Genomic DNA, 21,389 nt, shown 5'->3' with positions numbered 1-21,389 from the left:
TAAAATAATATAACACTAAAAAACACCTGCCTGGCAATATAAAGAAATAGCTTATAATTAACAAGGATTTACAGGTAATATAACTTGGTTTTACGATTATTTAAGCGCGAAAAAGAAGCCCATGATAAAAAAGCAGGTAGTTATAAATCTTTGCGAATGCTAAACGTTAGTTTGAGTTCTCTTAGTTTTTAACAGGTACTTCAAGATAAGTCTTAAAGACCACTGTCCCACTTATCTAATCGCCACTGTTTACACATGGGTAAATACTCCTAATTGCGGCGCCCCAAGATCTGCCAGAGATATAAACCAGATCCATTCCGGCCGTTTGTCGGTGGCATTCCTTGCACAGATCATTAATCAACTGATCGAGCCGATCGGTAACTCAATCCACTGCATTTCGAGGAAAGAACGTATTCTGTTGTTTATTTAAAGGCGTGTTCCCTTATACATATGCTGCATTCTTTGCCCAGTGATTGCAACTATTTATAATACACTTTACGCTCCCCAGAGATATATCTCTCGTTTGCTCTGTTCTCTTCTCTTTTCTGACTGTGCGTCTGTCAGTTTCGCACATGAAAATACGTAAACAAAAGCGTATTATCGTCCCCGATAAACAACAAACAAAACAAAAATGTATTTGTTCTCCTCTCAAGCACTCTCTCTATATCTCAATATATATTTTTCTCGGTCTCAATGCTCAACGAATTTTCTCCGCTCATACGCCCGCATTGTGAGAAGCAAAACAATCAAGTGAAAGCGCTGAAATTGTATTGTGGTCTGCTTGGGCCACACAGCTCATAAACAGAGAAAAAAGCGACAAAATCGGAGAAAAACTTTCGTCGGGCATACCGAGTGCACAAGAGCAAAGTGCACGGCGCACGGCGGAGAGAGAGTGCCAAGTTCCAAGTGCCAAGTGGTATCTGGAAATTATATATTTTACGGAACTAACGCAGAGACCCCGGGGCCCCGAACTCAGACACAGAGTCAGTCGCACGCGAGAGTCGCTGACGGGCGGAGTATAAAATCGGAACCGAAAAGCAAGAAAAAAATCGGAATTGCAGACGGAAACTGACTGAATCCCAAATCGGGAATCTCAAGCGGTGGGAAAAATGTGCTAGAGAAGATGTGCTGCGAGACGAAGGCCCATAAATTGCGGCGGAATCAAATGAGTTTTATTCAATCAACGAAGAAAGTCCGCCCACCAACGGAAGTGCTATATATATAGAGACTACGCGAGCTACGTTCGACAACATCCCAAATAAACTAAGCGAAAAGGTAAAAGCGAAAATTGTGCTATAGAAAATGTGTGTGTATATGGAGGTACACGCCTTTTAAGTGCACTAACGAAAATATATACTGGCATGCAAAAGGGTAAACTGAAAGACGGTAAATGATTTGCCAGACGAGAAATAGTTTTCCAGTTATAGAGTTATAATGCCAAACGGGAAATGGGCTTTGGGCCAGCTCAGCCAGTCGTCGTCTAGGGTCAACATCCTTTGACCCAATTATGGCTTAGGAACTGCACAATCTTTGCTGCCAATTGGCAATGTTGGCTTCTGTTTTGTTGTCGTCGTTGTTGTTGTCGGTCCTGGTGTCAAGCCGTTTATAATGTGGCTCAATTTCCGTTTGCCTTTTCTTTGGGCCTGGCCTAAACGCATCCCCAGTAATAAACCCCGTACTTCCCCCCGTTTCAGCTTTACTGCTGACACGCCTCAGAGTTTTGCAAGCGAAAAATTATGAATAGCTTGGGGGAAAGAAGTGCGGTGGGGTTCTGGGGATTGGGTAAGGACTCTGGGGGCTAGGGATTTTGGGTTGGGGGTTCGGGAGTAGTTGGTGGTGGGCGCGGCAGAGCAGGCGCACTCCTTGATAACTCTCTCGCACACTCTCTCTCTCTCGTAAACTCTCTGGAAGCCCTTCATCCTTACCCCCAAGGATGTGCCTAACCTACCTTTTGTTGAATTTTATAGTATGTAGTATGATAAACGACAGACATGCAGCAGTGTGAGTGTGTGTAAAATCGCCGCGAGAGTGTGTGTAAGCAGGTGATTATCTGTTGCCGTCGTGTATTTATCTCATTGAAGCATTCAAAAGTGGAATGCAGCCTGCTTTTAGGCGCCTACAACGTGCTTTATCATGTTATACGGAAAAAGTCCTTAAAGCCAGGACTATGGGCATAATATTGAGTTGTTCTCTGGTTTATTTTCCTTACTTATCATTCAACAAGTGATTGACTACTATCAGTATATATCACATTTCACATATTGCAAAAGCTGTGCAAATTTATAACTGACGTGTTAACGGATCTGGTTGTATATTATTAATAGAACTCATCCGACTGGTGACTATAGGCATATAATTGCTTACTCGGAGTTATGGGCTTGACGTTGATTTATTTTAGCATTACGTGAGTTAAGGTTGCAAAAATGTTTATTTGATTAAACTAAACGGTTAACCTCGTTGCTTTATTTAGTTCTAAAAATGGTTCTAAAATTTAAAGTATAATTTCCTCAATTTAACTTATTATGGCTCTCGGAATTTCTACAACATCATCTCCAGATATTACTGGCTTTATCTGCATCTCGTAGAGCTTGCCGCTGTCATATCTCGGAATACAATTTCCATCCCATGGTTTATGTGTGGAATGCGTCACGTACATACCAAAGATACTCGAAGATATTCCAGCGCGTGAGAAGCACTTCATCAGGAGCAAAGCTCCACTCGACACCCACTGAACCTCCCATCCCACCACCCATCTTATTGTGCAATTTTTTTAATGGCAAACCCTCTGCCGATTGAGAGCTGCGCGTGAATGGGTGGCTGGGTGGTCGGCTTAAATGGAAAGACGGGCTAAAAGTCATTAGGGCTAAGAGGAGAAAAGGCGACCCGCAAAGGCCTGCGAAGCCACAAAGCCGAAGGCGTTTTAATGAAGCACACTTGACAGTCATAATTCATTTGCAGCAAATCAACTCAGAGACAGCAAGACAAGCAGACATGTCCCCTTCCAAACCCCAAAGGTTAGGGCTTGTCCTAAAGCGATTACAAGTGCAGGGAAGTCCATTAATGGAAACCCATTAGCACACAGGAAGAAAACAATGTTCTACAACTTAAAAGGGCTGAGTTCCATGGAAATAATTATAATTGAAAGAAATGTAGCTCTTAAGAAAATAATAAAATGTTTCATTGTACAGATAGCAATTAAATAAATTCTTTTATATTAAAAACCTTATCAAAGCATGTTTGGCTAAAATTCCCCTTCTTTGCGTTGCTTCTTGTTCTTCTATAGATCTCTGAAATGGCATAGTATTTTTAAAATAAATATCAGCAAAACCACAAGTTACCACAGACATTAATCATAAGTTCAAAACCTCTGAAATAATCTTTGCATTTTTTTTTAAAAAAAAACCATCTTCTTTGTGTCCAGCCTCTTCCGACAATGGGCAAGGATCAGGAGTTCCTGGAGGCGGCGCGCAATGGCAACATCTCGCACATCGAGAAGGTGCTCACCCAAAAGGCCAAGAGAGCCGGACCGCTGGCCAGTTTGCGACGTGGAACTGGGGTGAATTTCCAGGACAGTGGTGGCTCCTCGGCCCTGCATCATGCCTGTCTGAATGGCCACGAGGACATAGTTCGACTGCTGCTGGCCCACGAGGCCTCACCAAATCTGCCTGACTCCCAGGGATCTTCGCCTCTTCATTTGGCCGCCTGGGCTGGCGAAACGGAGATTGTGCGACTCCTGCTGACACATCCCTATCGACCGGCCAGTGCCAGTCTGCAGACCAAGGACAAGGAGACCCCGCTGCACTGTGCCGCCCAGCATGGACACACGGGAGTCCTGGCCCTGCTCCTGCATCACGATGCGGATCCCAATATGCGCAATGTGCGCGGGGAAACCCCTTTGGATTTGGCCGCACAATATGGCCGACTGCAGGCGGTCCAAATGCTGATACGTGCCCATCCGGAATTGATAGCCCACCTGGGCACAGAGGCCTTGGAACGGGGCACCCCGTCGCCCTCGTCGCCAGCATCCCCTAGCCGGGCCATCTTTCCGCACACCTGTCTGCATTTGGCCAGTCGAAATGGCCATAAAAGCGTCGTCGAAGTCCTTTTGTCCGCCGGCGTCAGTGTGAATTTGCTAACTCCTTCGGGAACTGCTCTGCATGAGGCATCGCTGTGCGGCAAGGAGAGTGTGGTGCGGACTCTCCTAAAAGCTGGCATCAATTTGGCCGCCACCGACAGCGAAGGACGCACCGCCCTGGATATTCTGCGCGAATTTCCACCGCATGTCACCAAGCACATTGTGGCTGTGATCAACAGTACGTATGCGTAATCTGCTTTTCTTTTACACTCGATTTATTGATTGTTTTGTCATGCTTTATTTTTATACAACCGCTAATTCCAATGACTCTATTTATATGGTAATGCGGTTACAGTCTCTCTGTTTATCGAAGCAAAGTAATATATACACAAAGTTGACCCCATTTATACGTATGCGAATATATGTAAAGTCTGAACGAGATAAGCACAGGTCTTGAAATGAGCTGGAATCTCAAGACAGATTAACTCTTGAGAAAGCACAGAAAATGAGAGATTATAAATTTCAATTTATAAATATTTTATATTTTTTTTTTATAATTGAATATTTATAAAATCTAAAATTTTATAAAAATAAAATCTTTCTTTGAGAAACTATTAAATTTTAACTTAATTTTTTTACCTACAGACTTTCGTAACCAAATGGACACCGATGAGGGCGACGAGGTGATCTACAGGCAACACTCGGGACCACCGAATTCAGGACGTGGCCAGGGCAAACACCATTCGCAGCAGCAGCAGGCCCACAGCAATCACTACCATTTCAACTCCAACAATCACTTGCTGAATCACTCACACTCGATGCAGCAGTCAGGATACAGTAAACAGCGGCTGAGTGCCGGAAATGGTGGACCCTACAATGGAGGAAAGTCCTTGGACAGTGCCCTCCAGCCGGAGGATCGTTTCTACCAGGATCTCAATGCGCACTCCCCTCTGCATAGTCAGAAGTATGTCAAGATTTATTATACGATCCTAAAATTATTATTAAATTTTTAATACCTTTCCTAGTGAAATGGTTGGCGGCTACAGTGTGAGTCCCTCCTCTTCGCTGAGCAGCTTTGAACCGGCTTCGGTGTCACCCAGATCCCGTTGCTCCACCGGCGGCCTTGGCCAGCCAATGCAGATGAGCACTTTTGCTCCAGCAGGACCTCCCAAAAAGCCCCCAAGACGCAACCTCTCCGTGTCACCAACCCATGCCGGACCTGGCCAGCAGTTCAGCTACAGCTCCCCATCCAGTCAGAGCCAAAGTCAGAGCCATGGTTATGGTCATGGTCAAAACCAGATGCGTCGTCAGCCACCCAGTGATAGTCCGTATTCCCATCAGAGCCATGGAAGTGTTGGCGGGATGAGTTTCGATGAGACGCAGATGAGGGAAAGACAGCGCAATGATCGTCTTTATGCCAGTGCCAGGCAGAGCACAAGATCAGCCATCGCCGGAGAATTGAGCCTGAGTTCAAGCAGTAAGTTCCGGATAGGAATCCAAATCGAACCCTTTAAAAAACTCCTCTTACAGATGACATGTTGGATCGTCAGTGCAGCAGCTCGGAATTAAATAGCGAGACGAGTGTCCCGAATTCTAGCGGGGATTCACCTGCTACCAACTCCATGAAGCGACCAATTCCAGCTCCTCGAAGTGCCACCACCAAGCTTTCCAAGGAACTATTGAAATCCGCAGAAAGTGCCACCCTCAAGTCGTATAATCCCAATCGAAAACTAAAGCGCAATCGAAACAGCAGGTAAGAAAAAATTATAATTAAAAACATTAAAAAACTTTGAAATAGGTAAAACATTTTCATCTTAATAATATTGCTTAAAATGTTTGTACGTCATGAAAACCAACATTTTGTATTGCCTAACAGTTTAGTAGTGGTAGTAAAAATGTTTATTAAGTTCCATTAAATTTTTTGTTGCATTAACTAACTTCCACGTAAACGCAAATTTGTAATATAGCACTAATGATGATTGTAATTTTGACGCCATTATATAAAACGCTTAGGTGACCCAAATTATTATACGGCCTTAAAGAGCATGTTGCCAAACTTTTAGTATGGTATGGTTTAGATTTAATTTACTGTAAATTATACTGAAATTAAACTGGAATATTAAATTAGCGTTCAAGTAAACAAGGCCAATTAGCCTGATTGGTATTTAAATATTTTAGTTTCTTGCAGATTTAACTAAAGTTATTAAATAAAAAACAAATGAATGGAGATAATTTAGCGGAAATATAACAATAAAAATTTGTTAAATGTTGTGAGAAATACTTTATTACTAATAAAATATATTAAATTATTTCAGTGGTGCAAGTGCGGCGGCCAAATCCAACGGTGGCGACGAGAACTTTGAGGCCAAGCAGCAGATCCCCAGCAGTCCCACCCACTACAAGCAGCCACCCACGCCGGATCACCCGCCGCCGAGCTCTAGCCAGGCGGAGCGGACCATTCACGAGCGGATTCGACCGCTGAGCCAGGAGTACAAGCGTCGATCCGCTCTGCTCCAGCTGCAGGCGGCCCAGCAGCTGATGATCGAGACGGGCTCCTCGCCATCGAAACTGCTGCCCACGCTGAGTACGCCGGGCTATGATTACGACGATACGGTGACGGTGGTGCCCCGCTGCCCAGCTCCCTCCTCCGGATCCCTGAGCTCCAGCATCTCGTGCTCGGATCACAGTCTCTCCCATTCCACCGACTATGTGGAGGAGTTTGTCAGCGACGTGCCCTTCGCGGGGCTGCTTAAGGGCGCCTCTCAGCTGCCCCTTCTCAAGGAGCAGTGCGAGCTGAAAATCCAGGAGGTGGAGAACAAGCCACAGCAAACTCTGCCCAGAGTGCGTCCGCCCATTCCCATCAAGCCGGCGGTGCCGGAGAGAAAGTTTGTGAAGCCGCCGACGACGCCAACCAATCAACCGGCGGAGGCCAATGGGAATTCCTCGGGCGAGGTGGTAATCAAACCGCCAAGATCACCCTCCAAATCCCCTTCCAAATCCTCTGGCAAATCGCCTGCCAAATCACCCGCAAAATCTCCAGGAAGTGGTCAGTCTGCGGCAAGAAATTCCATAAATCTCCTGAGTCCTTTTAATGCGGAGGAGGCACGCAAGAAGATCTCCGAGATTATCGAGAACTTTGGCAGCGGCATCCTGAACACCAGCATAACGCCCACCCACGACATCGAGCTGGACTTTGAGGACATGGAAGTGCCCAATGAGCGAAGGGAACTGGCCACACGTCTTCGCTCCGCAGGATTACTTCACCTGGAAAGGATGCTCTTTGAGAATGGTTATGATAACTACAAGTTTGTGGTGAGTCCACTTGGAACTGGAATTTAATTGGTGAGAATGGTAGTTAATGGTGCTTTTATTTCCCAGCACAATGTATTTGAGGAGCCCGATATTCCGCTGCTGCACATTCCCGAACGCGATGCGGCCAAATTGCTGCGTTTTGTTCAAAGTCTGCCGCCGGCGGAGTTCCAGCCGCAGGTGCCGCTGAAGACGCAGCAGGAGAACAAGCAGATGGGCGTGGCCACGCTGCAGCAGTGGCTTAACACCATTGCCCTGCCGGAATACCTGGAGTTCTTCAAGTAAGTACTATTATTATGTAAAACAAATAAGTGTCGGGTTACATGGAATACTGTAAAATTGATATGGCTAATGCCATTTTTCGATTATAGTCACTTCGGAAATATTTTGAAAAATATAATTAAGTGAAAATCAGGTTTAGACTGCTTTTTAAACACGATATTTTAGAAATAAAGTTTTCAGAAAATGTTAAATATTAAAGTCTTTACAAGGAATATCAAATTATATTTAAGGTCTTCCAGAACTATCCTGCAAAAACTGGTATTTAAGATTGCCATCTTTTTTAGCAAACATCTCTACAACACCATCGAGAGCGTGTGCGGAGTTTGGGATGTGGAGCTGCAGACGGTGCTGGAGATCAACAAGCTGGGCCACCGGAGACGCATCCTGCAGTCGCTGGCCTACATCCGCCAGATGCGCGACAGTGACTCCAAGTCGCTGAAGACGCCGCTGGGCGAAAACAACGAAACCAACCAGCTGACAACGAATGGCAATGGAACCGTCAGGGAGGCTCCTCCGCGGATACCCGCCAATCCCGTGCATCACCGCAACTCCATTACGGGCTATCGCAAGAGTCGGTAAGATGTGGTCTTTATCTTGAAGGAAACATCTTTCTTTAAATTGCATATTTTTGGTATTTTTAAGACCCGCACCACCGCCACCGGCTCCACCAGCTAGAAAGACGCCCGCTCTGCAAATAAGGGCTCCTTCGGAGCTTCTGCTGGGTCTTCCGGCCAATCTACGGACCACCGAATGGCGCCACTCGGCGCAGACTTTGCTCAACGAGCACATCAATTACGAGGTTCAAGTAAGTTGAAGCTAAAGTTAATTATTAACAGAAAGGGTAATATTTCAATAAGATTATAAAGAAACTTTCTCAAGGAAGTTCCGTATACTTTAAGTTACATACGCGAATTCTTAAGCATCATCGTGTTTTTAATAAGTTTCAACCGAAAATATATAAGACAAATGTTTACTTATCGAAGATGTTTATTTGTATCATTAAATCTTTTATTTCACTTAAATTTAAATTTTTTTAAATTTAATTTTGACAACATTAAAAAATTTGTAATTACTCGTTATTTTAATGGTTTATTTATATAAAATTTGTTTTCTCCCTTTGCAATAGTACCTCGGCTCAACGGTTGTGAAAGAACTACGTGGCACAGAGTCCACCAAGAAGTCCATACAAAAGCTGAAGTCCTCAGCTGAAGGTGAAGGCAAATCGGGGTCACCACTCTCGCTGGCGATTAGCCATCGTGGAGTGGAGTTCAACGATGTGAGCAGTAAGGTGGGTAAACTGCTCTTGGAATATAAAAAATCGTATATCTAAACTCCTAAATTTTTGGTACAATTTACAGCGCACCATTTGCGAGCATGAGATTCAGAACATCAACTGTGCCTGCCAAGACTCGGAGGATCTACGGCACTTTGCCTATATAACCAAGGAGCAGGACCTGCACTACTGCCATGTTTTCCTGGTCGCAAGCACAGTGAGTATATACACTCGGATATACTTAAAAATTGTGACCATGTAATATTTTGCCTTGAAAGGATCTGGCCAGCGAGATTATCCTGACTCTAGGGCAGGCCTTCGAGGTGGCCTATCAACTGGCACTGCGCGATGGAATCTCCACCACGCCGGCTCTTCTCCTGGACAATGGAATGCTGCAGGGCGAGTATTGTGGCGGGAAATAGAGCCAGGACCTGGCCCCAGGAAAGTCAACACCGCCGACACCACCGGCACCACTCAGGCCAGGTCACAGTCTCAGTCGCAGTCACAGTCAGAGTCGCAGTCACAGTCGAAGTCGCAGCCTATGCGCCAAACTATTTTGCCTCACCAACTATGGGGCTCTGTTCAAGTTGTAGTTAGAGGGATTTTTTGTATGGCAACTAGTAGTTTGTAGTCCTTGCGCATTTGACTTTTATACGAGAGCGGGAAAGGGAGTTTTTTCGAATCATTTAACTATTCGTATGGCCAAAGAACAAACTACAAACGAAACGAAACGAACAAAAAGACTCACAATCAACAAAAGGCACAATTTTTTCCATTTAAGAGAAATGCACCAAAACAAATATGAAGGCTTTATTAGAGCTTCACAACTTCCAAATATAACAGAAAGCTTTCCTTTCCAATCGACTTTATTATTAGATCATTTTGCAAAGAACAATTATCATTAGACCATTTTGCAGGGGTAACAATTGCATCCCTATTCCAAAAAGAACATATTGAGGTATTGCATTTATGGGGTAAACAAACAATTAAGCTTGACGGTATAAAACAATAGTAAATGAAAATGTTTTAGCAAATTTTAACAGATAAACAAATGAGGGAGGAAAATCATGTTTGGCGTACGAGCGAAGAAATTAAAAATATATTGGCTTATTAAACAATTTTATTAATGTTGAATGCTAATGGCAAAGAATTGAATTGAAATGATAAAGAAAGAGCAATGCAAAATCATATCCCGCATTCACGAAGATCTATAACCTATTGGCTAATCACATTTACTATATATTATACATATATACATACGACTAACTCTAATATTGATATGTATGCGTGTTGTTATATAATTTTTAATTGAATATTTAAGCGAATCGAATCAAATCAAAGGACAGACAACGCATCAAGTTATAAGCAAGTTAATGCTTACAAAATCGTAAAAATGAAAATGACTGCATCGATGTGACGAGTCAGCCGCATTTTAAATATGTTTTTTCGAGAATACTTTACGAATTTTTAAGAAAAACTTTTAACTAGTCCCTTAGTTGTTACGTAAGCATTTATCAAATCACATGTGTTTTTGCATTCATTCGATTGTAAAATGTTTTTCGTTTGAGGCCAGGCCTTGTTGTTAAAGCTTTCATTTTGACTTGGTTTACGTAGAATTGTATTACTTTGAATCTAGACTTTAAACCTTCTCTATCGATGTATGCGAACGCTTTAAATGTTATCCTGCTTGTGGTACAACAGATTCCATTAAGTACCTACCTACTCAATACAAAATCGAAGATAATTACAAATAAAACTCATCTTAATCCATTTTCTCTGGGCAGCAGTTTGTTATGCCATAGACACGCACACGGAAATAAATCAATTTTATTAAACTATATATACAAAGTCGTACTCAAAACAGCCTAGCCCATAACTAAAGAAATTTAATAAAAATCCCAATATAAATAGACGGCGTACAGATTGCAAAGTTGTGACAACACAAATTCAAAATTTTTAAGTGTTTATCCAAAAAAGAAAAATGAAAAGAATGAGCGAAAACTGAAGATGAGAGAAAATACTAAATAAATACATAATTAACTGAGGCCACAAGTTGTTTAACTCTTTCGCGGGGTCAGGCGGCAATTTAAACGCCTCGTGATGTCAATTAAGGCCCCACTTTCCCACAGGCCACGGGATCCACTTGGAACCAGAAAGAAGAGGACCGAAGACCAGGATTGGCCAGGGGGAAAACCTCGATCAGTTACACAAAGGCAAACGCGTAAATGCGAATTTAATGTGAGCCGGTTTGCGAAGCGGCGCGATGTCTTGTTGGTTTTTTATACGGCTAAATGCGTTAACCATTTGATCATGCGAATATTAATTGGCACTGGCCAACACCGAAGCGCAGCTCGGGCCTAATGTTGTTGGCCACAAAGAGCAGAGCCTGCGTCAAATGCGGCCAGACATCCGATAGGCGAAGATCCAAGCCAGCCAGAATGACGACGCGTTGTCTTCAACGAGCCTCAGTCACAATTGAACTGTTCGTGGTGGATCACGAAATTAAATACTTTTAACATTTAAAATATAGTCGCATAAAATCTTGATAAAATTAAATTTTTAAAAATTACATTCCAAAAAAGAAAAGTTATAATCAAGCTTTAAACGACTGTGGTCAAGTGCTTATTTAGGAAACCAAAATATTAAAGATCGTTACAGAACGCAAATGTAGTAGGTATATTTTCGTTTATTAGTTTTATTTTGTATGTAAAACTTTTTTTAAGTCAATCAAGTACTTTATTTACTTTTACAATTTAAAATTTTAAAAATTTATAAATCATTCTTAAAATTCGATGGTAATTTTTGACACAGCAATAAATAAATAAAACGAATATATATTAGAAATTTAAAAAATTTTTTTAAAGTTTTGAATAATCTTTAGGGTATTATCTTTCTAAACCAAATCGTGTCACGTGTCCATCTCTCGGCGGCTGCATTTGATGCCTCATCTTGCGCTTAACGGTTTAAATTATTGTCTCTCCGTCTCACTCGCGTGCAATTTGTGGCGCGCAGCTTATCACAATATCATTATTATTATTATTACTATAGCCATTGCCATGGATATGGATGTGTAGTCGGCATCAGCATCAGGATGCCCTCTCATTGGCCATTTCTCCGTCTGTGCGTTTATTTGTAATTGAAATTGCGTGACTTTATTCTTTGATTTCGCTATTGGCCATTGCCATTGCCATTGGCATTGCTATAGCGATTGCGATTGCCATTCTGGTAATGTGCTTTTTGCGTACGAGCGGCGAGTAAAGTCAACCTGTAAACTTGCACATTTTGCCCCCTCATCGGTGATTTATGCCTCTAACGGCGCACAATAAAGCCCAGAGAAAAGAAAACAAAATATATCTGGCAAGCGAACTTTTTCAGGCGAGCTTTCATTTTGCTACTGTCCATGCTGTTGGCCTGGTCCAAATGCCAGCAAGCAACGAATATTTGCCCAGCCCTTGACAATCTCAAGTTCCGCCCCTGTGGGGGAGTATTTGTTTTTTTTTCCTGAGAGCGATGTATACTAGATATATGGAAGTGGAAGTGAGCCAAGCTGGTGAGAAGCTTTCCACTGCTTGTTCTGGCCTTCTTCTGTTCCTGAGCGCCGGCTACGAGTTGTACCAAAAAAACCGCCAGACGCCAACAAAACGTGGTCAAAACGAAAGCGTTATTAGTGTGAACATTCGCACTCAAGTAATACATTTTAGTTCAAATTTTGCCAAGCCTGTAGTACAAAATCCCATTGATCACCTAGGAATTTGTTTGTAAAAGTTAGAAAAATTATTTTAAAAATTTATTTCACTTTCAATTATTAATATTTAAAGTGTATTTTATACATAAACTCACAAAAAAAGTGTAAAAAGAATGGGTAAATTTCCTTATTGGTCTAGTATTTCGCAAAATCGTTCACATTCAGCTTTTGTAGAAAAACGGTTTCTATTGCCACCACATCCTGAATAGAGGACCCTGATGCACTCATTGTCGTAATCGGAGAAGGCCCACACCACTCGATAGTTTTTACAGTGGCCAGGATCGAACAGCATGGAACAAATGGCTAAGGAAATGGGTATTAATAAATGTTATAGACCTCAGCTGGGAAAACCACTGATGGTTTAGTCGTATAACAAAATTTATATCGGTATAAATAGCGTTAACAAAACTCTAAGTTATTTATCACGATTTTTTTTTAAGTTATAACTTACGATTTATGGAGTATGAAGACTTAATAGAAGCCACTAAGATAGAAAGTAGGATAAGTAGGACTGCAAGTGCTTTCATACTTGTTTACTTTAACTGAGACTATTTACTAAACTGGGGAAACAAATGTTTAAGGTATTTATACTCAAGTTTGCGATTTTAGACTAATTAAAATGTGCTTTGGTTGTAAATTTACCAGTAATAAAAAAAACAGAAACATATCAATATAGTAAAAAGTAATACATATTGTGTTCTAGGGTTTGTTCATAATAAATGTTATTTAAAGTTGTTTTTTTGAATAATAAATTTTATTATTTTATAATCTTGCAAAAACGTTCACACTCGGCTTTTGAAGAAAATCGGTTTTTATTGCCACCACATCCTGAATAGAAGCCCCTCTTGCACTTTTCCTCGTAGTAGGAGAAGCACCATACCACTCGATAGTTTTTACAGCGGCCAGGATCAAACAGCATGGTACAAATGGCTAAGAAAATGGGTATTCAAAAAATTAATAGATCAGCTGGTAAAACCATTGATGGTTAGTAATAGTCGTATGAAACTATTTAAAAACATGGATTTAAATTTCATTATTTACAACGATACCATAGATGTATTTGCAGCTGTTGGTTTTAAATTTAGAACTTACGATCTCTGGAATAACTAAACTGAATAGAAACCACTGTGATAGAAAGTAGGACAAAAAGAACTGCCAGTGCTTTCATACTTATTAATTTTAACTGAGAGTATTGACTACACTGGGGACACAAATGTTTTAGGTATTTATACTCAAGTTCCCATTCTTTAAAGAAATGATAATATGTCTTGGCTGAAAATTTCGCAGTAATAAACATTTCAAGATAGTAAAAGCTAATACCTATTGTGTTCAAGATGTTGTTCCATTGATAATAGTACAAAAAATGTTGTCTAAAGCAGTTTATTTGAATAATATATATCCTTACAATATCATGCATATGTTTATTATCTTTCCGTCCGAAAATTAATTAGCATGCACAAATCGATTATGAAGTATTGCGCAAGTTTTTTCGCACTTTTCCTTGGTAAAAAAGCGATTTTCATTGCCTCCGCAGTTTGAGAAAACAAATGGGACGCACATTTGTTGCTGATTGGAAAAGGCCCACATCAAGCGATGGCCTCCACATTTACCGAATTGCTGGGGCAGATAACAAAGCGCTGAAAAAATGTACTAATTAGATATTAATTTTTTACAAATGAACAAATTACCAAGTCTATTTCTTGCAGGCTGAACAGTTGACACCGAAATCGCCAGAAGGCCCAGAATAACAATACCTACTTTCATCCCTCACTATTGGAACTCAACAAGTTCTCTAAAAACGATTCCCACAGTTTGCGGGGTATTTATACTTTTTTGTGCTAATGAAAATGTGGTTTGGTCTATAGAGCTTGAAGTAGTAATTTGTGATCATCAAGTTCACAATTTCTTTTAATATAATTTAATATTATAAGTTAATATTTTTAGGTATTTACATAAAAAAGAATTAATTTTTAACTTGGAATGGAATCAAGTTCCTTGCTTTTAGGAACAGCCATACGTCGACGTGCGACTGGACGACCCTTCTTCCAGTTGTATTTACCGCAGAACTCCTTGCAACTTTCGTAAGTATAAAATAGATTGCCATTGCCACCACAATTGGAATAGGTAAAAGTTTGACACTTTGATTTGTTGGTATTGTAGTACCACAATGTCCGGCGACCTTTGCATTTCCCATACTCTGGACCTTGGAGACAAATTTCTGCAAATATTTTAAATAATAAATTAAATTTGTTTAAAAAAAATTCTCTTAGAAAGGACAAACTTTTTCTTAATTCAAACTGCTCCCTTTCGTACTGATCCTGCAAGGAGTCCGAATCCATGTCGTAAGCCAGGATCAAAACAGACAGGCAGAGAACAAAACCGAGAGCTAAACTCAAACGGAACATGATGTGCTATTGTTGTGTTCTGGGAAATTAACGAAAAATAATCTATTCTGTTGCTTTTTATAGGGCCAAGTAATGGAAGCACACTCAGAAAAAAACAACATTAATATTATTCCATTTTTTTTAGCCAAATAAACATTTTTTCAGTGTATTATTATCAAAAACAGTTGATGTATTGTTTTTAAAGAATGGTTTTTCCACCAACTGTGTGCGAAAACAGTGTTTGGCGCCTGGCAAAACGTATGTGATCGGGCAATTGCTCAATGTGTAATCGGGTGGACAAAAATATTATGCGACCGGTTGGCAAGCATGCGAATTCAATTAAATTTCTCAATAAATTACAAGTGCAGAAAGATATACAGAAAAGTGAGTAAAATAATCGCACGCGTTTCCACAGGCGCTTCAGTTCAGATGCATAAAATATATATAAACTGGCCAACTGGTCTGGGCCGGCATTTAAACCGGTACTTAGCACCCCGATCTGTGATTACGCAAGTGCAAGTGCGGTGCAAGCGGCGAACACGAAAACATCACCTTAACTCACCTGAGATCGCCCGAGATCACATCGCACATCACACATACGCCGCGTAGTGCAGCGCCTCACAAACGAAAATCGAAATGAAAATGAAAACTGAAAACTGCAAACATCGGAAAAACGCTCGGCCGGCAAAACTGAAATTCTAGATCAAGGCCACGCCCGGCTAGGCCCATAAATATAAATCCACATCGCCTATCAATGTCTGTTGGTGCACGCAAAATGCGTAAACTAGTTTTTCGGCTCCAGGAGATCCAGGGAGGATTAACGGCGGGGGGTGTTCCACCAGCCCAATTCAGCAACTCACCCAATCGCCAAGGAAGCGGGCAACACGATAAATTGTCAGGCGAATGCATTTTGTCACATTCGGCTATTTTGCATTTGTAAATTACAAGACAAAACACTTAGCAGTCACCCCAGAAATTTGGGTTGATCTGGCACGGCACCCAATTACACATGAAAATGTAGTTGACTTTTTTACTTGTTAACCGACTGACAAATGTAGAGCACTTTTTGTATTTAATTTATTTTTAAACAGCTATGCTCAAAATAACAGTAGCACTAACAAATTATTAGATTTTAAAAAGATTTCTAAAATTTCCCTTAATAATAGAGATAGTATTTAAGACCTTTTTGTTCGATTTAGTAGTAGCATTATCCTAGTTTTTTTTTATACATGATAAAATTTAAAAAAAAAATATTCCAAATGTACAATTTACTTTAAGTTATTGCTTTTGTAAACTTATAAACCAAAAAACGAATAATTTATTCTAAGCTTTTATTTATAGTCTCAAAACTATTTTGCTGTACAAAACTGTGTGTGAATGCAGCAACTTTGTAAGAAGTTATTTCTAGAAAAATATATTATTGTTGAAAATGGCAAATAAATTATGAAAACATTTAATTATTTTCAATGCCAGCAAATGGTTTTTCCTTAGGGTTCTGATTTGAAAGCAAATCGGCCATTAAGTTATGGCACAGCATTAGCTAAGTGAGCAGCAATGGCCTTCAATGGAGTGTCGGCCTTCTATAAACAAATAATATAAATTATTAATAAATACAGTTAGGCTTGGAGTTCGGCTTGCGGCCACGACAATTTGGTCTGGAAAATAAGGCTAAAACCTTTGGCCGAATTGATTGCACATAATTTGAATTATTTAAATGTGGCATTTGACTATTCTCGCCATTCTGCGCCGACACTTGGCAATTATGGTCATTTGGGATTGACCCTTGGGGCTGCCAAGGCCAGGAAGTTGGCTTATCGCCACTCCATGATTGATGACAGTTGGCTTGCTCAGCTCTTATATTTTTTTGTATCTTTTCGCGTTTTTCTCCTCCTTTGATCGCACACGCAAATGAACCACATGGAAAATTGTGCAATTATTGCTAATAAAAATGTTTATGAACGTTACCTGTTACCCGATGCCAGCGATGACTCCGCTCGGCCGGCTGGTGATATGAATCACCATAAATCTAAGAGCGGTATAAATATTTATCGCAATTTTATAATCATCCCCAGCCGGACCAGGCCAAGACCGGCCGAAAAGAGCCGACTCTGCGTGAACTGGCTATCGGCCTCCGCGTGAGAATTGCACTCACATCGAAATAGTAAAATAAGTGAGTCAAAAGAGCTATTCATTCAAGAAATACCCTGGTTTTATCTTTTTGCTACAAGTTAAAGATCTTTATTATAATGCATGAAATATTTAACATACACACAAAAAAATCTATTGGTAAAATTGCCCAATGTAAAGTAAAACGGTTCCCAACCATCGAATTGTATATATGACTGATCAAATAGTTACTCTCACAGCAAAAAATAAATGCATTTCTATTTTATAAAAGTTCAACTTTTAAATAGTATCTAAACAGTAGTAACTAAACCTAACTAACCTTCAACCAAATTATAATTTTCTTTAAAAATAAATAAAAATATATTTATGTATTTACTTTAATTAAAATATCTCGCTAAAAAAATGTTTTCAATTGTTGTCTTATTTATAAGCAACTATGACCTTGCAAAAATCTTTCCAAAAATATAGTAAAATAGATTTTTAGTAACATTTTTAATGACTAAGAAAATGTTCCTTTAAATAGAGTATTCCACATACTTGAGCTTTGGCCAGTTCCATAGGCATTTTATGACAGGCAAATTTTACCGCGGCGATTGGAATGCCTAAGATAAAAGATCTAGCCTGACTCAAGAGCAGAAAAAAAGGTCGGTCGGTCTAAGAAAGTGGGTTAATTAGCAGGAAGCCGCCGGGGGAGGAGGCTGAGGTGGAGGAACCCCACTTGAGCACCCCAGAAAGCCCCGAATTGCTGCAATAAAGCGGCCGGGAGCATAACGCATCGGAATGCCCAAAAACTTGACCTGAAAATGGTAGCGGCCGTTACCATTGGCATTGGTACTGCAAAATACACAGCGGACATGTCCAGGACTCCTGGCTGTGGCTCCGGACGACGTCGACGTCATGGTTAATTGGGCATTCAAATGTCAAGTTCAATTTTGGGCCACATTAGCGTTACCTATAAAAGGGCCGTTCGCTCTGCGCTCTGCATAAAATGAGATTTATTGTTGCATTTTTCTGCTACTGGTGGCAATGGTCCAGTGATCTGGGCCTGGTCCAAAACAATTGGCCAGTCGTCGTCGTTGCCCATTGCCAATCGCCGTTTGCCTTTTATCGTTTCTGCCTTTGAATAATTCGGGACACAGGCGCTTTGCCCTCGTATAAATTGGCAATATTGTTAGAAAAATGCAAGTAAAATTTGCAAATTGCATTTACATTTGGTGTAGCTTTTTATTTGATTTCATTTGATTTAGTTTGGTTTTTATAGGCTCTTGGCTCTAATGTGACGTTGACATGCCACTTCCGCTTGGCTTAAACGGGCCCAAGTTGGACGGCTTTTTTATCAGCTCTCAAATGCTCTCAAAATAAAAATATAAAACGCTTGCAATTAATTTTCAGTTAAATGCCTGGGCTCTTAACTATTCTAAGTGCAGCCAACTGGACCGCCGAAAAAATGAAATAAAATAATTAAAAAAAGCAAGTCTGCGCACTGGCCGGCTGAGCTTTAAATCATAAAAAGTATTTCGGCTGCAGTGTTTGGGCATAAATCAAACGATAAGTAAATTAAAAGCCATAAATTCGCAATTAATTTTTAATTTGTGCAAATTGATAGCCATCAACGTGTTGAAACTGCCAATAAAAAAATTATGCCAAATAAATCAAGAAACTTGGCAAAAAAACTATGATCCAGAATCTGACGTGGAAACGCCTTAAAGCAGCTGGATACAAATTATGGAATGGCTGTAAAGATATTGAAGGATAAAACAGACACCCGAAGGTTCGGGACTTTAGTCGATTATAAAAATACTTTATGAGGTATTGAAAAAAATATTATTTTATATTATTAAATATATTTGAATAATATTATAATATATTTAAAATTTAAATTTCAAAGTTTTGATTTCCTCCAAATAACATTATTAAAACTAGCATAAAACAACATAGAATTATAAAAAGCAATTGCGACTGGTATATTAAATGTTCATATTTCAACTTTCTTATGTCGATATATAAACTCTAGAAATGCTTGGCATTTACTACAGCAATTTCCCAGGATTATTTCTTTTACTGGGATTGCAATTATGAATCTGCCAACGTTATCATCTGGCTAAGAGATTCGTCTTGGTCAGGCGAAACACCGGGCCAACAAACAATCAAATTGCATTAGCTCTACGGCCTCCTAAAGGAGTCTTGGTCCAAGCCTTATAAAATGCCCCTGGCTACAACCTACGCATTGTGGCCAATAAACAAAAGTGTGAAGGTCTCCAGGGAATCGCGATGGAAAGGTGCAACACGAACTGTTGACCCTGAGAGGATGTTGCTGGTTGCATGTTGCTGCTGTTGTTGCTGTTGCTGTTTGTTTCTGTTGCTGCTTTGCTCACCTAACATTATTGGATGTGATTAATTATGCTGACATTAATTCGGCTAATAGAAATATATCTCGTTGCGTTGAAAATGATGTTGACGTGATTGTAATTGAAGTTGCTGGCCTGGCCCATGGTGTTGCTGTTGTGCCTGAATGGCTGTTTGCCTTTAACCCGGCTGGAAAATTGCCTTCTCCGCTGCGTGCTGTGCAGTTTATTGCAAATTTGTTTGTATTTATGATAATTGATGGGAAGAAATGGTGAAAAGCGCTTATGAAAATCCATTTTGGCAGCGAGCATTAATCAAAACGATAATTGGCGACTGTTGTTCCGCCGTGTTGTTTGCTTTCACGCCAACTATCGAGCTGGCCAGATAGTCAGCCATCGGATAATGATAAAGCCAATGGGATGGCATCCAGACGAAGCATTTGGGAAAGTTCTGGGGCTGTGTGGCAACAATTAAGCAGCAATGTCCGGGCCATATAATCAACTCGACTCGAGCAGCGGCCTGAGTTATTTGCCACGCAACGTCAACGTATTTAAATCAATTACAAACAGCAATTTGCCGGCAGCATCTACTCTATTCCCATTCCCATTCCCCTTCCACTTCCCCCACAATCAAGGCATGCGTTTGTATTACAGATGGGGATGACAACCAGCAACAGCAACCTGAATGGCCACAGTGCACAGTGGGCTAAAAATACTATTTCTAACGAAATTTATATGTACCATAAATTAATTATACAGAGAAAAAACGATATGCGTATGGTAAATTTCTGGTATATATAGCATATCGTTTTTACCATGCAATTCTGGTGCATTTTATATTAAATTATGTAATTTTGCCGATTTCTCTCTCGGAGATTCTCCGACTCGAAAAAGATTATTATCTTAAGTAAGAAATTTTTAAGAAAATATTTTTATTAGGCATAATTTACAGAAGTGGAACAATTTTCATTTTAATTGAAATACATTTGTAATTATTTACAAAAACATTCGTCAAAATTAAAATGCTGTTTTGTAATGTTTACTAATTCTACAACCTGCTATTATATAATTTAGAAAATGAAGATTTTTTAGAAAAATATAACTCTTTACCCATTGTGCCATTGGTCGTGTTAAGTACGCGTGAATTAATGTGTTGCTAGAGTCACTCTGTCTTTGCTCTCGCGAGCAGCATCTGCCCCAGTCCGTTGGCCACGATTGCCAATTGCTCTGCCCCCTTTGAGCCAAGAATTTAACAGCCAAAGCGCCGCCTGGCTAACTGGCAGCCTGGTAACCAGGCGTCGCGTAATTTACGTCGATTTGATGTTGCCAACATAAATTTATCGCGCGCACATTTTTCGCCAGCGATTTGTTGGCAGAGTCGCCTTCATGTTGCTGCTGCGATGTCGCTGATGATGTTGCTGCTGTGCATGTTGCTGCCGCTGCTGCTGCTGCTGGCGTGCTTTGATTTCGCAGAGCAGCAACCAACGCAAAAATGTCGCAATACAATAATGAAAAAGAAGAAAAATCATGTTGGCATGCGGTGCTTGTTGGATTTTCGTAAGCAACATTTTTGCCAGAGATTTTTATTGACTGAAGAGGCCGCTAAAGATGAGGCAGCAGCAGCAGCAGCAACCGACTTTTTGAAGAGGCGCCTGCGTGCATGAAATATGGTGCTACACATAGGAAAATAATTAACTCCTTAAACTTATTTCGTATAATTTCTTGAGAACAGCATAATTCAAGAAATATTCTTTTGGAAGCTGAAAAGCCTTTAATAAACGTTTTAAATTAAAAAGCAAACGTTAAAACAAAAAATAAATACCCACCTTTATAATTTCAACCCAAAATG

At 40.3% G+C, this 21,389-nt stretch overlaps 3 protein-coding genes across 3 annotated transcripts; 1 reads left to right on the top strand and 2 right to left on the bottom strand.

Annotated features, from left to right (window-relative positions):
* Positions 1 to 972: 972 nt before the first annotated feature.
* Positions 973 to 10,709, top strand: LOC108069832 (ankyrin repeat and SAM domain-containing protein 1A). Its single transcript, XM_017160080.3, has 12 exons — positions 973 to 1,275; positions 3,422 to 4,313; positions 4,721 to 5,039; positions 5,101 to 5,552; positions 5,606 to 5,828; positions 6,391 to 7,387; positions 7,454 to 7,665; positions 7,951 to 8,241; positions 8,309 to 8,471; positions 8,793 to 8,954; positions 9,025 to 9,156; positions 9,218 to 10,709. Exons 2-12 carry the CDS (start codon positions 3,434 to 3,436, stop codon positions 9,359 to 9,361), a joined length of 3,975 nt encoding a protein of 1,324 aa, XP_017015569.2. The 5' UTR covers positions 973 to 1,275; positions 3,422 to 3,433; the 3' UTR covers positions 9,362 to 10,709.
* A 3,339-nt stretch (positions 10,710 to 14,048) lies between these two features.
* Positions 14,049 to 14,504, bottom strand: LOC108069800 (kunitz-type serine protease inhibitor textilinin-2). Its single transcript, XM_017160042.3, has 2 exons — positions 14,373 to 14,504; positions 14,049 to 14,321 (listed from the first exon to the last, which is right to left on the bottom strand). Exons 1-2 carry the CDS (start codon positions 14,446 to 14,448, stop codon positions 14,128 to 14,130), a joined length of 270 nt encoding a protein of 89 aa, XP_017015531.1. The 5' UTR covers positions 14,449 to 14,504; the 3' UTR covers positions 14,049 to 14,127.
* Positions 14,473 to 15,105, bottom strand: LOC108069799 (kunitz-type serine protease inhibitor B6). The gene is made up of 2 exons (XM_017160041.3): positions 14,966 to 15,105; positions 14,473 to 14,902 (listed from the first exon to the last, which is right to left on the bottom strand). The coding sequence occupies exons 1-2, from the start codon at positions 15,087 to 15,089 to the stop codon at positions 14,655 to 14,657; spliced, it is 372 nt and encodes a 123-aa protein (XP_017015530.3). The 5' UTR covers positions 15,090 to 15,105; the 3' UTR covers positions 14,473 to 14,654.
* Positions 15,106 to 21,389: the final 6,284 nt, after the last annotated feature.

The sequence above is a fragment of the Drosophila takahashii genome, chromosome 3R, assembly GCF_030179915.1.
Source record: "Drosophila takahashii strain IR98-3 E-12201 chromosome 3R, DtakHiC1v2, whole genome shotgun sequence".
Taxonomy (NCBI): domain Eukaryota; kingdom Metazoa; phylum Arthropoda; class Insecta; order Diptera; family Drosophilidae; genus Drosophila; species Drosophila takahashii.
This window is presented reverse-complemented; position numbering and strand designations above follow the sequence as displayed.

Bases quoted from the DNA above. Each gene is read 5' to 3' on its own strand.
- LOC108069799 (XM_017160041.3), bottom strand. From the start codon at position 15,089: ATGTTCCGTTTGAGTTTAGCTCTCGGTTTTGTTCTCTGCCTGTCTGTT. The intron at 14,903-14,965 runs GTTTGTCCTTTC...AAATATTTGCAG, and splicing joins GCAGTTTGAATTAAGAAAAA to AAATTTGTCTCCAAGGTCCA.
- LOC108069832 (XM_017160080.3), top strand. From the start codon at position 3,434: ATGGGCAAGGATCAGGAGTTCCTGGAGGCGGCGCGCAATGGCAACATC. The intron at 4,314-4,720 runs GTACGTATGCGT...TTTTACCTACAG, and splicing joins CATTGTGGCTGTGATCAACA to ACTTTCGTAACCAAATGGAC. The intron at 7,388-7,453 runs GTGAGTCCACTT...TTTATTTCCCAG, and splicing joins ATGATAACTACAAGTTTGTG to CACAATGTATTTGAGGAGCC.
- LOC108069800 (XM_017160042.3), bottom strand. From the start codon at position 14,448: ATGAAAGTAGGTATTGTTATTCTGGGCCTTCTGGCGATTTCGGTGTCA. The intron at 14,322-14,372 runs GTAATTTGTTCA...ACATTTTTTCAG, and splicing joins GCCTGCAAGAAATAGACTTG to CGCTTTGTTATCTGCCCCAG.